We start from the raw sequence: 15,113 nt of genomic DNA, 5'->3' as shown, positions 1-15,113 counted from the left end.
AAACGCCGTAAGCAGCTGGCGACTTGCCAGCTTCGACGCACACCCAGCCTGGCGACCCGCCAGCTTCGTCGGACAGCTTATTTCGGGCCCAAAGTCAACCCTAGGTATATATATGCCTAGGAAACGCCTCCAAACACAACTTACACGCCTCCTACCCCAAAAATACTACTTTTTCACCTAGGAAGAAGAGAAGAACGAGCAGAGGACGAGTATTCATCGCAAGATTGAAGACAAGACCTCCAATCCGCCCAATCCAATTCTAGGAGTTTCTACTTTTAGTTTTATTTCTGTTCAAACAATGTTTTTGAATATTTCTTTGAATATTTCTTTGACTTTTGTGTTGAACATGAGTAGCTAAACCCTTCGTAGAGTTCTATGGGGGAGATACAATGATTCTTATGTTTAATTGATTTCCTTTTCCTATGCCTTGGCTTATGTGGTTATTTTGACTTCTCTTGTGCTTATACATTTATTTGATTGATCACCTTATAAATGCATGTGGATTTTCCTACAATACCTGGGAAGTGAGTAGTTTAATTTGAAAGAAGAGAAGTTGACGTCTTTGCCAATATAATCGACAGATTTGAGCCTTTGAATGAAGCTAAGTATCTTAGGAGCTTTTAGGAGTTGTTATCTTAGTTCTAGGAATGACACTTCGGTTCTAGGTAGCAATCTACAAATTATATGCTTTGAGAAAAGATATAGTTTTACCTTAGTGATAGCTTAATAACCCTTGAGACCCTTTGTTGGCATGGTTAGGAAGTTAGTTGAGCATAGGATAGTTGTTATCGATCCCGTAGGATTCTACCTTCTCATCCTTGATCTACATCCGTTTTCTTATTTGCTTTTAGTTCTCTAGTTGTTTTTAATTGTTTTTACCTTGCTTTTAAATAGATTTAGAAAAACCAAAATTCCGATTCATCTAGATAGTAGTTGAGGTTGGTTCGTGGTAATTAGGTTGACACTCATTGTCTCTGTGGATACGATACTCTTTGCTTACTATTTGCTACATTAGCCCCGTACACTTGCGGGTATACTTGTGTTAAAAATAAGTTGAGTCAAGTTTTTGGCGCCGTTGTCGGGGACAATTTTGTGTTACTATAGCCTAATATCGTGATTAAAATTAAGATTACTAATCTAGATTTTACTTGCTTTATTTTTCTTTTTTTCTTTTTGAGTTCTTCTCACTTTTGTGTTTTTCTTTTCAGGTTGTATGCTCACTCGCTCTAAGGGGCAACCATTAGAGTTATTTGATCCTGAGATCGAAGCATCCAACCGAAGGAGAAATGCTCAGAGAAGGCTCAACTAAAGGCGATCACTTTCGCCTCTTAAGGGAGAACCGCCTGCTCCTGTTGCAGTAACAATGGCGGACAACGAAGAGAACAATGTACCACATCCAGATCCGGTAGTCCAACAACTCCAATTACAACTTGCAGATGTGGTGAAACAGCTGAAAGAAAAAGAGGAACAACAAGCCACAGTGCCAGTGCAAAACATGTGCGCTTACAGAGAGGTAGAGGACCCACCAATTGGAAACCATGGGATTGATGCCAATCATTTTGAGCTCAAGCCAGGATTGCTAAATATGGCTGAGGCTAATGCTTTTGCGGGGAAGGCCAATGAAGATCCCAACAAGCATCTTACTAAGTTTATTCAGATCAGTAACACGGTGAAGCTTAATGGGGTGAGAGATGAAAAAATCAGACTAAGGCTATTCCCATTTTCCTTGAGAGATGATGCTAGAGACTGGTACGACAGCATGGGGTCAGGATCTGTTAAAACGTGGGATGTCATGGTAGACTTATTTTTGGAGAAGTATTTCCCACCCAATGAAGTTCTAAAGAGGCAAGCAGAGATAATTCAGTTCAGATGAAGCCTCATGAGACAATCCGAGAAGCATGGGCTAGATTCAAGACACTGCTGAAAAGATGCCCCAAACATGGTCTAAGTCCGGGACACCAAGTCATAACTTTTTATAGGGGGTGTACTCCAGATGCAATGCGTGAACTGAATTGGAGCGCACGAGGAGCACTCTTTCAATTGATTGAGAGAGTAGCTTCCAGTGATGAAGGATGGAATAATGAAAGAAACATGTCATACAGGGTGTCCGCTGCTACAGAAGATGATAGAATGTCAAAGCAGCTTGATCTCTTGACCACACAATTGGAAATTATGGAGATGAGACAGTCAGGGCCAGAGATCTAAGGAGGAGTTGAAGGTGTAAACTATGTGCACCAAGGAGGGAATAACATGAACTTCAACAACTATCGCCCCAACCAAGGGGGTGGTAACTATAACCACTATGGTAACAAGGTGCATCTCAATCTCTCCTATGAGAATCCAAACAATGTTCTGCAACCACCGCCAGGATTCACAGTGTCTAATGGGTTGGTAGAACAGCAGAAAAAGCCTACTACTGAAGATATCTTGGCAACATTCATGAATCAGACTACCAAGTACATGGAGAAAACTGACAAGTACATGGAGAGCACTTGTCAAAGGTTGGGAAGGTTGAAAACGACGTGCAAAGCTTGAATGTGCATATGAAGAGCATTGATACTCAGATTAGTCAAATTTCTCAAGCTGTAGGTGTCCAACATCAGCCAGGACAATTTCCAGCACAGACCATAAACAATCCCAAAGACTGCAAGGCCATACACTTGAGAGGTGGTAAAAGCTATGAAGGACCTTCCATGCCTATAGAGGAAAAGAAGAGTACTCCAGAGGAAGATGTTAGAGCAGAAGAGAATTCCAAGGGAAAGAATAAGGTGGACATTCAGACCAAGAAAGACGCAATGCCAGAAAAGCTGCACCCTCCCTCTATTCCTACGACAGTTAGAGTGCCCTTCCCATTTGCGGTGAAGAAGAAGAAGTTGGATGAGCAATTCTCCAAATTTCTCGATATTTTTAGGAAGGTGCACATTAATATACCATTAGTGGAAGCTCTGCAAGAGATGCCTACGTATGCAAAGTTCCTAAAAGATGTGCTCTCCAAGAAGAAGAAGTGGATTGATTATGAGACGGTGAACATATCTGAAAACTATAGTGCGATAATTCAAAAGAAGCTACCTGCCAAGCTTAAAGATCCTGGGAGTTTCAATATCTCATGCGTCATTGGAAATGACAGACAGAAAAAGGCACTGTGTGATCTGGGGGCGAGCATAAATTTGATGTCATTATCATTTTTCAGAAAGATGAAGATCGGCACTCTCAAGCCGACTACAATCACACTACATATGGCAGATAGATCAGTCACCTATCCTAAATGAATTGTTGAGGATGTTCTGGTGAAGGCACACGACTTCATATTTCCCGTTGATTTTGTAGTATTGGATATGGAGGAAGACATGAATGTGCCGCTTATCCTAGGGTGCTCATTCCTAGCAACGGGAAAAGCATTGATAGATATAGCAAAGGGAGAGCTCACTCTCCATATGGGCAACAAACGACACATTTTGTCTATCTATAATGCTATGAAGAGTCGTGAAGATGAGGAACTTGTTTTGAAGATGGAGTGCAAAGCTGTGCATGTTGTAGAGGTCCAAAAGACACAAGCAATTGAGTCCGCATTGGGGGATTTTTCATTGCCACGGTGGATGTTTGGTTCATGTGGTGGATCACTTTCTAAAGAAGAGACTGCACCAAATTCTAAAGAGAAGGAGAAGAAAACAAAAGTTGCAAATTCACCCAAAGTGAAAACCAAAATTTGTGATGGAGCTTTGAACACTACTTGGTGGAAGAAAAGATTGGCTAGATCATATGCTTCCAAGATTGATAGAAAATTCAACACCACCATTTATGGCGTGACATGATGCAGCTCATGGAGGACGTCGAGCCAACGACGATAACCAAAGGCACTGTAGGGGAGGTAACCCCTAGTAGGTAACTCTTAATTTTATCGTTTCATTTTGTTTTTGGTGTGTTTTTTTGTTGCTTGCTTACCATGTATGTCTCCCTTCTCCACCAACTTTTCAAACTTATTCTTTGCTTAGCTTTGAATAAGTTTGGGGGGATGATATGGTGGATAGGGACACTAACGAGGTACGTATCTTATTGCTTTTGTTGCTTTATTTTGTTTTAGGATAGAATTATTTTGTTAGAACTCTTTGAATGCTTACTTTAATTGGTTGGATTTTGAAATTGAATTGAAAAATTTGGTAGTAATTTTGGTGAAGACTAGTCGTCTATGATAAAAGAACCTTCCACTTTGAGCTATCACTTGACCATTGACTTGAGAGTGAGTAATAGGAGCATAAGTAACGAATTGCTTGTTTGCCTTGATTCGTGCTATTTTCCCAGTGAGACTTGAGCTTTTAATTCTTTCATGTGTGATTTATCATCAAATGTGTATGTGTTTCTAGAACTTGCTCCTTGTCTTCTTGAGTCTACATAGTGACCTTAGAGATAGGCGAAGATGTTAGGCCATTGTTGTTAGCCTTATTTTTACCTAAACACTAACCTTGCTATATAATAATACCCTTGATAGCCAAGTTTGAGCCTATTGCCTTTTCTTTTGTTAAGCTAATCAAAGGGGTTGGGAATCCTAGACTCTAGAATTGTTGAGCTATGAAAAGAAGAGTTTGGAGAGTTTAGTTGTTGAAAGAAATTGGTCGTGTTTAGCTTATCAAGTTGAAAGTTGGTTGTACTTAGAAAAAAAAAGAAAGAGAGAAAGAAATAAAGAATGAAAGAAAGAAAGGAAGAAAAAAAAAAGAAATAAAAAAGAAAAAATATAGTATATAGAGAATAATTTGAGGTCTTTGGAAGTTGGGAAGAAATTAAACAAAGTCTAGTTATTGTTGAGAAGTGTTTTGGTGAATGGTCGAAGTTGAAAGTGGATTGTGTAATGTCTTAGAATTTCACATCTTATTGGGAATTTAGTCACTTTAGCCAAATATTACCCTACCTTACCAAAGATCCTACACTATAACCTAAACAAAAGACCTTTCGGACTCTAGATATATTGTCACACGAAGTAGAGGAGAGGTTAGACACTGAGCAAGCCTATGGTAAACCATGCATTTTTTATTGATTTGAGTGTTACTTGATATCTTATACACTTTGAGTGAGGTGAATATACACACATATATACATCCCGAGTGGAGCATGAATCCAAGGTGATATACGAGTTAGTAGTAAAAGTGCATTCGACGGCTTAACTTGATGGAATTTGTATTGTGATATGCTCCTTTATTCCGTATTCTTTGAGACGATGATGATGTCTAAAACTCTTTTGAATCCAAGTTTCTTCTAGTTCTTTTTCTTCATTGCTCGAGGACTAGCAATTGTTTAAGTTTGGGGGAGTTGATTCACTTGGATTTTACATGGTTTTAGAGGGTAGTTTTACTTAGTTTTGATCAAATATTGTGAACTTTGAGATATGGTTATAGCTACTTCTCTATTATGTTGGTATTTTGACCATTTTGTGATGAATGTGTAGAAAAATGTACAAAATATGTGGATATGCAGCTACTCAATGTTCGAGACATCTTTTCTGGAGATTTTGAAGTCCTATTCGCATGTAATTCATACCATTCTCTTCGTCTTCGAAAGAGCTTCGCGTGAATATCTTAAACGTCTCAATCGGAGTTCGGTAGAAGAAGTTATGGCCGTTTTACCAAGACTGCGCAGAGCAGTGACATAGCTGGCGACCCGCCAGGTTCGCATGCAAACGAACCTGGCGACCCGCCAGCAAAACACGAAAAAAACGCCGTAAGCAGCTGGCGACTTGCCAGCTTCGACGCACACCCAGCCTGGCGACCCGCCAGCTTCGTCGGACAGCTTATTTCGGGCCCAAAGTCAACCCTAGGTATATATATGCCTAGGAAACGCCTCCAAACACAACTTACACGCCTCCTACCCCAAAAATACTACTTTTTCACCTAGGAAGAAGAGAAGAACGAGCAGAGGACGAGTATTCATCGCAAGATTGAAGACAAGACCTCCAATCCGCCCAATCCAATTCTAGGAGTTTCTACTTTTAGTTTTATTTCTGTTCAAACAATGTTTTTGAATATTTCTTTGAATATTTCTTTGACTTTTGTGTTGAACATGAGTAGCTAAACCCTTCGTAGAGTTCTATGGGGGAGATACAATGATTCTTATGTTTAATTGATTTCCTTTTCCTATGCCTTGGCTTATGTGGTTATTTTGACTTCTCTTGTGCTTATACATTTATTTGATTGATCACCTTATAAATGCATGTGGATTTTCCTACAATACCTGGGAAGTGAGTAGTTTAATTTGAAAGAAGAGAAGTTGACGTCTTTGCCAATATAATCGACAGATTTGAGCCTTTGAATGAAGCTAAGTATCTTAGGAGCTTTTAGGAGTTGTTATCTTAGTTCTAGGAATGACACTTCGGTTCTAGGTAGCAATCTACAAATTATATGCTTTGAGAAAAGATATAGTTTTACCTTAGTGATAGCTTAATAACCCTTGAGACCCTTTGTTGGCATGGTTAGAAAGTTAGTTGAGCATAGGATAGTTGTTATCGATCCCGTAGGATTCTACCTTCTCATCCTTGATCTACATCCGTTTTCTTATTTGCTTTTAGTTCTCTAGTTGTTTTTAATTGTTTTTACCTTGCTTTTAAATAGATTTAGAAAAACCAAAATTCCGATTCATCTAGATAGTAGTGGAGGTTGGTTCGTGGTAATTAGGTTGACACTCATTGTCTCTGTGGATACGATACTCTTTGCTTACTATTTGCTACATTAGCCCCGTACACTTGCGGGTATACTTGTGTTAAAAATAAGTTGAGTCAAGTTTTTGGCACCGTTGTCGGGGACAATTTTGTGTTACTATAGCCTAATATCGTGATTAAAATTAAGATTACTAATCTAGATTTTACTTGCTTTATTTTTCTTTTTTTCTTTTTGAGTTCTTCTCACTTTTGTGTTTTTCTTTTCAGGTTGTATGCTCACTCGCTCTAAGGGGCAACCATTAGAGTTATTTGATCCTGAGATCGAAGCATCCAACCGAAGGAGAAATGCTCAGAGAAGGCTCAACTAAAGGCGATCACTTTCGCCTCTTAAGGGAGAACCGCCTGCTCCTGTTGCAGTAACAATGGCGGACAACGAAGAGAACAATGTACCACATCCAGATCCGGTAGTCCAACAACTCCAATTACAACTTGCAGATGTGGTGAAACAGCTGAAAGAAAAAGAGGAACAACAAGCCACAGTGCCAGTGCAAAACATGTGCGCTTACAGAGAGGTAGAGGACCCACCAATTGGAAACCATGGGATTGATGCCAATCATTTTGAGCTCAAGCCAGGATTGCTAAATATGGCTGAGGCTAATGCTTTTGCTGGGAAGGCCAATGAAGATCCCAACAAGCATCTTACTAAGTTTATTCAGATCAGTAACACGGTGAAGCTTAATGGGGTGAGAGATGAAAAAATCAGACTAAGGCTATTCCCATTTTCCTTGAGAGATGATGCTAGAGACTGGTACGACAGCATGGGGTCAGGATCTGTTAAAACGTGGGATGTCATGGTAGACTTATTTTTGGAGAAGTATTTCCCACCCAATGAAGTTCTAAAGAGGCAAGCAGAGATAATTCAGTTCAGATGAAGCCTCATGAGACAATCCGAGAAGCATGGGCTAGATTCAAGACACTGCTGAAAAGATGCCCCAAACATGGTCTAAGTCCGGGACACCAAGTCATAACTTTTTATAGGGGGTGTACTCCAGATGCAATGCGTGAACTGAATTTGAGCGCACGAGGAGCACTCTTTCAATTGATTGAGAGAGTAGCTTCCAGTGATGAAGGATGGAATAATGAAAGAAACATGTCATACAGGGTGTCCGCTGCTACAGAAGATGATAGAATGTCAAAGCAGCTTGATCTCTTGACCACACAATTGGAAATTATGGAGATGAGACAGTCAGGGCCAGAGATCTAAGGAGGAGTTGAAGGTGTAAACTATGTGCACCAAGGAGGGAATAACATGAACTTCAACAACTATCGCCCCAACCAAGGGGGTGGTAACTATAACCACTATGGTAACAAGGTGCATCTCAATCTCTCCTATGAGAATCCAAACAATGTTCTGCAACCACCGCCAGGATTCACAGTGTCTAATGGGTTGGTAGAACAGCAGAAAAAGCCTACTACTGAAGATATCTTGGCAACATTCATGAATCAGACTACCAAGTACATGGAGAAAACTGACAAGTACATGGAGAGCACTTGTCAAAGGTTGGGAAGGTTGAAAACGACGTGCAAAGCTTGAATGTGCATATGAAGAGCATTGATACTCAGATTAGTCAAATTTCTCAAGCTGTAGGTGTCCAACATCAGCCAGGACAATTTCCAGCACAGACCATAAACAATCCCAAAGACTGCAAGGCCATACACTTGAGAGGTGGTAAAAGCTATGAAGGACCTTCCATGCCTATAGAGGAAAAGAAGAGTACTCCAGAGGAAGATGTTAGAGCAGAAGAGAATTCCAAGGGAAAGAATAAGGTGGACATTCAGACCAAGAAAGACGCAATGCCAGAAAAGCTGCACCCTCCCTCTATTCCTACGACAGTTAGAGTGCCCTTCCCATTTGCGGTGAAGAAGAAGAAGTTGGATGAGCAATTCTCCAAATTTCTCGATATTTTTAGGAAGGTGCACATTAATATACCATTAGTGGAAGCTCTGCAAGAGATGCCTACGTATGCAAAGTTCCTAAAAGATGTGCTCTCCAAGAAGAAGAAGTGGATTGATTATGAGACGGTGAACATATCTGAAAACTATAGTGCGATAATTCAAAAGAAGCTACCTGCCAAGCTTAAAGATCCTGGGAGTTTCAATATCTCATGCGTCATTGGAAATGACAGACAGACAAAGGCACTGTGTGATCTGGGGGCGAGCATAAATTTGATGTCATTATCATTTTTCAGAAAGATGAAGATCGGCACTCTCAAGCCGACTACAATCACACTACATATGGCAGATAGATCAGTCACCTATCCTAAATGAATTGTTGAGGATGTTCTGGTGAAGGCACACGACTTCATATTTCCCGTTGATTTTGTAGTATTGGATATGGAGGAAGACATGAATGTGCCGCTTATCCTAGGGTGCTCATTCCTAGCAACGGGAAAAGCATTGATAGATATAGCAAAGGGAGAGCTCACTCTCCATATGGGCAACAAACGACACATTTTGTCTATCTATAATGCTATGAAGAGTCGTGAAGATGAGGAACTTGTTTTGAAGATGGAGTGCAAAGCTGTGCATGTTGTAGAGGTCCAAAAGACACAAGCAATTGAGTCCGCATTGGGGGATTTTTCATTGCCACGGTGGATGTTTGGTTCATGTGGTGGATCACTTTCTAAAGAAGAGACTGCACCAAATTCTAAAGAGAAGGAGAAGAAAACAAAAGTTGCAAATTCACCCAAAGTGAAAACCAAAATTTGTGATGGAGCTTTGAACACTACTTGGTGGAAGAAAAGATTGGCTAGATCATATGCTTCCAAGATTGATAGAAAATTCAACACCACCATTTATGGCGTGACATGATGCAGCTCATGGAGGACGTCGAGCCAACGACGATAACCAAAGGCACTGTAGGGGAGGTAACCCCTAGTAGGTAACTCTTAATTTTATCGTTTCATTTTGTTTTTGGTGTGTTTTTTTGTTGCTTGCTTACCATGTATGTCTCCCTTCTCCACCAACTTTTCAAACTTATTCTTTGCTTAGCTTTGAATAAGTTTGGGGGGATGATATGGTGGATAGGGACACTAACGAGGTACGTATCTTATTGCTTTTGTTGCTTTATTTTGTTTTAGGATAGAATTATTTTGTTAGAACTCTTTGAATGCTTACTTTAATTGGTTGGATTTTGAAATTGAATTGAAAAATTTGGTAGTAATTTTGGTGAAGACTAGTCGTCTATGATAAAAGAACCTTCCACTTTGAGCTATCACTTGACCATTGACTTGAGAGTGAGTAATAGGAGCATAAGTAACGAATTGCTTGTTTGCCTTGATTCGTGCTATTTTCCCAGTGAGACTTGAGCTTTTAATTCTTTCATGTGTGATTTATCATCAAATGTGTATGTGTTTCTAGAACTTGCTCCTTGTCTTCTTGAGTCTACATAGTGACCTTAGAGATAGGCGAAGATGTTAGGCCATTGTTGTTAGCCTTATTTTTACCTAAACACTAACCTTGCTATATAATAATACCCTTGATAGCCAAGTTTGAGCCTATTGCCTTTTCTTTTGTTAAGCTAATCAAAGGGGTTGGGAATCCTAGACTCTAGAATTGTTGAGCTATGAAAAGAAGAGTTTGGAGAGTTTAGTTGTTGAAAGAAATTGGTCGTGTTTAGCTTATCAAGTTGAAAGTTGGTTGTACTTAGAAAAAAAAAGAAAGAGAGAAAGAAATAAAGAATGAAAGAAAGAAAGGAAGAAAAAAAAAAGAAATAAAAAAGAAAAAATATAGTATATAGAGAATAATTTGAGGTCTTTTGGAAGTTGGGAAGAAATTAAACAAAGTCTAGTTATTGTTGAGAAGTGTTTTGGTGAATGGTCGAAGTTGAAAGTGGATTGTGTAATGTCTTAGAATTTCACATCTTATTGGGAATTTAGTCACTTTAGCCAAATATTACCCTACCTTACCAAAGATCCTACACTATAACCTAAACAAAAGACCTTTCGGACTCTAGATATATTGTCACACGAAGTAGAGGAGAGGTTAGACACTGAGCAAGCCTATGGTAAACCATGCATTTTTTATTGATTTGAGTGTTACTTGATATCTTATACACTTTGAGTGAGGTGAATATACACACATATATACATCCCGAGTGGAGCATGAATCCAAGGTGATATACGAGTTAGTAGTAAAAGTGCATTCGACGGCTTAACTTGATGGAATTTGTATTGTGATATGCTCCTTTATTCCGTATTCTTTGAGACGATGATGATGTCTAAAACTCTTTTGAATCCAAGTTTCTTCTAGTTCTTTTTCTTCATTGCTCGAGGACTAGCAATTGTTTAAGTTTGGGGGAGTTGATTCACTTGGATTTTACATGGTTTTAGAGGGTAGTTTTACTTAGTTTTGATCAAATATTGTGAACTTTGAGATATGGTTATAGCTACTTCTCTATTATGTTGGTATTTTGACCATTTTGTGATGAATGTGTAGAAAAATGTACAAAATATGTGGATATGCAGCTACTCAATGTTCGAGACATCTTTTCTGGAGATTTTGAAGTCCTATTCGCATGTAATTCATACCATTCTCTTCGTCTTCGAAAGAGCTTCGCGTGGATATCTTAAACGTCTCAATCGGAGTTCGGTAGAAGAAGTTATGGCCGTTTTACCAAGACTGCGCAGAGCAGTGACATAGCTGGCGACCCGCCAGGTTCGCATGCAAACGAACCTGGCGACCCGCCAGCAAAACACGAAAAAAACGCCGTAAGCAGCTGGCGACTTGCCAGCTTCGACGCACACCCAGCCTGGCGACCCGCCAGCTTCGTCGGACAGCTTATTTCGGGCCCAAAGTCAACCCTAGGTATATATATGCCTAGGAAACGCCTCCAAACACAACTTACACGCCTCCTACCCCAAAAATACTACTTTTTCACCTAGGAAGAAGAGAAGAACGAGCAGAGGACGAGTATTCATCGCAAGATTGAAGACAAGACCTCCAATCCGCCCAATCCAATTCTAGGAGTTTCTACTTTTAGTTTTATTTCTGTTCAAACAATGTTTTTGAATATTTCTTTGAATATTTCTTTGACTTTTGTGTTGAACATGAGTAGCTAAACCCTTCGTAGAGTTCTATGGGGGAGATACAATGATTCTTATGTTTAATTGATTTCCTTTTCCTATGCCTTGGCTTATGTGGTTATTTTGACTTCTCTTGTGCTTATACATTTATTTGATTGATCACCTTATAAATGCATGTGGATTTTCCTACAATACCTGGGAAGTGAGTAGTTTAATTTGAAAGAAGAGAAGTTGACGTCTTTGCCAATATAATCGACAGATTTGAGCCTTTGAATGAAGCTAAGTATCTTAGGAGCTTTTAGGAGTTGTTATCTTAGTTCTAGGAAGGACACTTCGGTTCTAGGTAGCAATCTACAAATTATATGCTTTGAGAAAAGATATAGTTTTACCTTAGTGATAGCTTAATAACCCTTGAGACCCTTTGTTGGCATGGTTAGGAAGTTAGTTGAGCATAGGATAGTTGTTATCGATCCCGTAGGATTATACCTTCTCATCCTTGATCTACATCCGTTTTCTTATTTGCTTTTAGTTCTCTAGTTGTTTTTAATTGTTTTTACCTTGCTTTTAAATAGATTTAGAAAAACCAAAATTCCGATTCATCTAGATAGTAGTTGAGGTTGGTTCGTGGTAATTAGGTTGACACTCATTGTCTCTGTGGATACGATACTCTTTGCTTACTATTTGCTACATTAGCCCCGTACACTTGCGGGTATACTTGTGTTAAAAATAAGTTGAGTCAGTGTCTCCTTTTTCATCGCTGTTAGGTCGAGGAACGCCACCACCGCTCATTGTCTATCGACCTCTCTCTCAATTTGCTCTCAATTTCAGAAAGAACTCGCCGCCTACTTTCTTTTATCCCTCTCTGCTCTCGACTTTTCTTGCTATTTAAATTATGTCCAGAAAGATCGTGGGGTTGAGGAAGACAAACATGTATAAAAACGGTTAATCTATAATTGTTGAGATTTTACAGGGTGTTGGAGAGATTTTTGGTAACAGTTTTGTGTTGACAAAAAGACCGACTTGGTTGAAAAATGATATGGGCTCGTGGGTTCTCTCAAGAAGAAAATAATTGGGCTTTTGAAAGAATGAAAAAGAATTGGGCTTGATAAAATTAAAAAAAAAAAAGTGAACTACAAATTTAGTACCTATGTACGGAGGTTCGAACGCTAGATATCCCTATGTTTTAAAAATATCGTTACACATCTCTATGTATGGACTTAATATTATTTGAAGGATTTGTTCACTGTTCATGGACTTTTAAATCCTTTTTCCACTTGAATTTAACCAAAATGCCACTAAGGGCATTCTGGTCTTTCTAAAACAAGGATACCATTGATGATATTTTAATATTCTTATAGAGGTACCTCAAATGAAATTTTAATACTATTGATACTTGAAAGTTGAAACGATATAAAATTTAACACTTTACAATTTTCAAGGAAATAATTTATCTTCATGTCTACATGTTTAACACGAAAGCTAATATAATAATATTATATTATTATTTTTTAAAAATTTTATTCTTCTTTATCCTCTCCAACGAGGACATCCATTTTTTACTTCTGCAATTTTGATACAAAAGTGCAGTTCAGCCCATTCTACCATTCCAATTTTGATTATTTACTCTCCAATAATATTAACTTGGTGAAGGCTGAAGAAGAGTTTTTAATAATTTTCAAATAGAAAAAAAAAAGTTCTCGAAAGGGGCTTAAGCCCTCCATCGAGAGAGAAGAGAAGAAGTGAACGGTCCTTTTCATTGAGAGTGAAGTTCAAATAGACAATAGGCAGAAGTGGCAGAGTGGAAAAGAGAATGGTTCATTCTAAAGATTAAAAAATCCTTCTACTGACATTTTGGTTAAATTTGAGTGGAAAAATAGCTTAAAATTATGTGAGTAGTGAAAAGGTCTTTCAAATGATATTAAGTTCATACATAAAGGTGTGTGACGATATTTTTGAAACTTAGGGGTGTCTAGCGTTCGAACCCCTATACATAGGTCCCAAATTTGTAACTTACTCTATTTGAAAAGACTGAAATGCTCTAGGTGGCATTTTGGAAAAAAATGAGAGTGAGAAGGGCATGACCGGCCGTAAAAAGTGAAAAAGGACTCCAAATGATATTATATGCATACATAGAGGTGTCTGATGCATTTTTTGAAACATGGATACCTCCAACGTTCGAATGACAATACATAGGGGTGTTTTTTTAGTTCACTCAAAAAAAAAAGATCCTAGCCCAATTTCAATAATAAAAACTCCATCCCATCCCATCAAACATCAAAAAGAACTGAAGGCAAAAATTTCCGGCTACACAATCGACGTTCTATCAAAACACACTTAAAAGGAACAAAAAGTCGGGGTGTTACAGATAATGTCCTCAAGAGGAGCTCGAACAAGGTTTTATTATTCGGAAAACTGGCCAGTTGGAATTTAATTATTCCATAAATAATAAATAAGTGTTTCTTGTTGAGTCCACTCTTAGAATTAATAAGATGTTAATTAATTAAGTCCATAGCATACTTCAATTAATTAATGGACATTTATATCTTAAGCGCGAGAAATAAATAATATAAATAACGGAAATCCGAATTACTTATAATTTCGGATTTGGATGGGGAGTGCAATATTACTTCTGCAGTGGCTGCTCGTAATATTCCAATTAAAAGTTTACATTAAATTGGGGTTCAATTTAATTAGTAAAAAGCTAATTGGAGGAGCTCATATCCAAAACCTTACATAGATCTCTGACTATGCCCAATATGAACTTAATATAAATAGGAGAATAAAGAAGTAATTTTTCTAGAAAATCACGCCAGTCCCAAAATCAGAGAGGGAACGATATTTTCTATTATTCTCCTCCGTGAGATTTTCAGCTCCTCCTCCGTGAGGAATTTTCTGTCTTCTTTATTCGAGTCCTAGTATTTTGATAAGATCAATCCACCCTGATATCGAGATACAGTTCGGGAACCAGTCATCAGATCCGTGGTCTAGTATTGAAGATCATCACGTAAAGAAGGGGCAAGCAATCGAAGATTCTTTGGAGAATCAAATCGGTAACTCTAAACCGTAGAAATCATGTTTAGGATTTATATTTTCTAAGCATGAATTATTTGCGTTCTAGCATGCAATTATCTGTTTAACATGTGAATTGATTAATCGCATAATCGGTCAAATAGATCCGTATCTGATTTATTTGTTTTGTATAAGTCTTCCGCTATGCAATGGACACCAAACCCCAACATATAATTCCTGCAATTACATAAACAATGATAGTTACTCAAATCTATCAAATAATAATACTTATAGAAAATCGTAGAACAAAGTTTCATTGGAAGATGACCAAGGAACAAAGTTCAAACATTTAGTGACAAATCTACAAAATTAAAAAT

General features: G+C 38.3%; 2 protein-coding genes across 2 annotated transcripts; both read left to right on the top strand.

Annotated features, from left to right (window-relative positions):
• The first annotated feature begins 2,543 nt into the window (after positions 1-2,543).
• On the top strand, positions 2,544-3,812 carry LOC148932290 (uncharacterized). The gene is made up of 2 exons (XM_089065058.1): positions 2,544-3,137; positions 3,294-3,812. The coding sequence occupies exons 1-2, from the start codon at positions 2,544-2,546 to the stop codon at positions 3,810-3,812; spliced, it is 1,113 nt and encodes a 370-aa protein (XP_088921184.1).
• A 4,433-nt stretch (positions 3,813-8,245) lies between these two features.
• On the top strand, positions 8,246-9,514 carry LOC148932289 (uncharacterized). The gene is made up of 2 exons (XM_089065057.1): positions 8,246-8,839; positions 8,996-9,514. The coding sequence occupies exons 1-2, from the start codon at positions 8,246-8,248 to the stop codon at positions 9,512-9,514; spliced, it is 1,113 nt and encodes a 370-aa protein (XP_088921183.1).
• The last annotated feature ends 5,599 nt before the right edge of the window (positions 9,515-15,113 follow it).

Source organism: Salvia hispanica, chromosome 2 (genome assembly GCF_029641045.1).
Source record: "Salvia hispanica isolate PSC_SH4W2 chromosome 2, Shi_PSC_v1, whole genome shotgun sequence".
Taxonomy (NCBI): domain Eukaryota; kingdom Viridiplantae; phylum Streptophyta; class Magnoliopsida; order Lamiales; family Lamiaceae; genus Salvia; species Salvia hispanica.
This window is presented reverse-complemented; position numbering and strand designations above follow the sequence as displayed.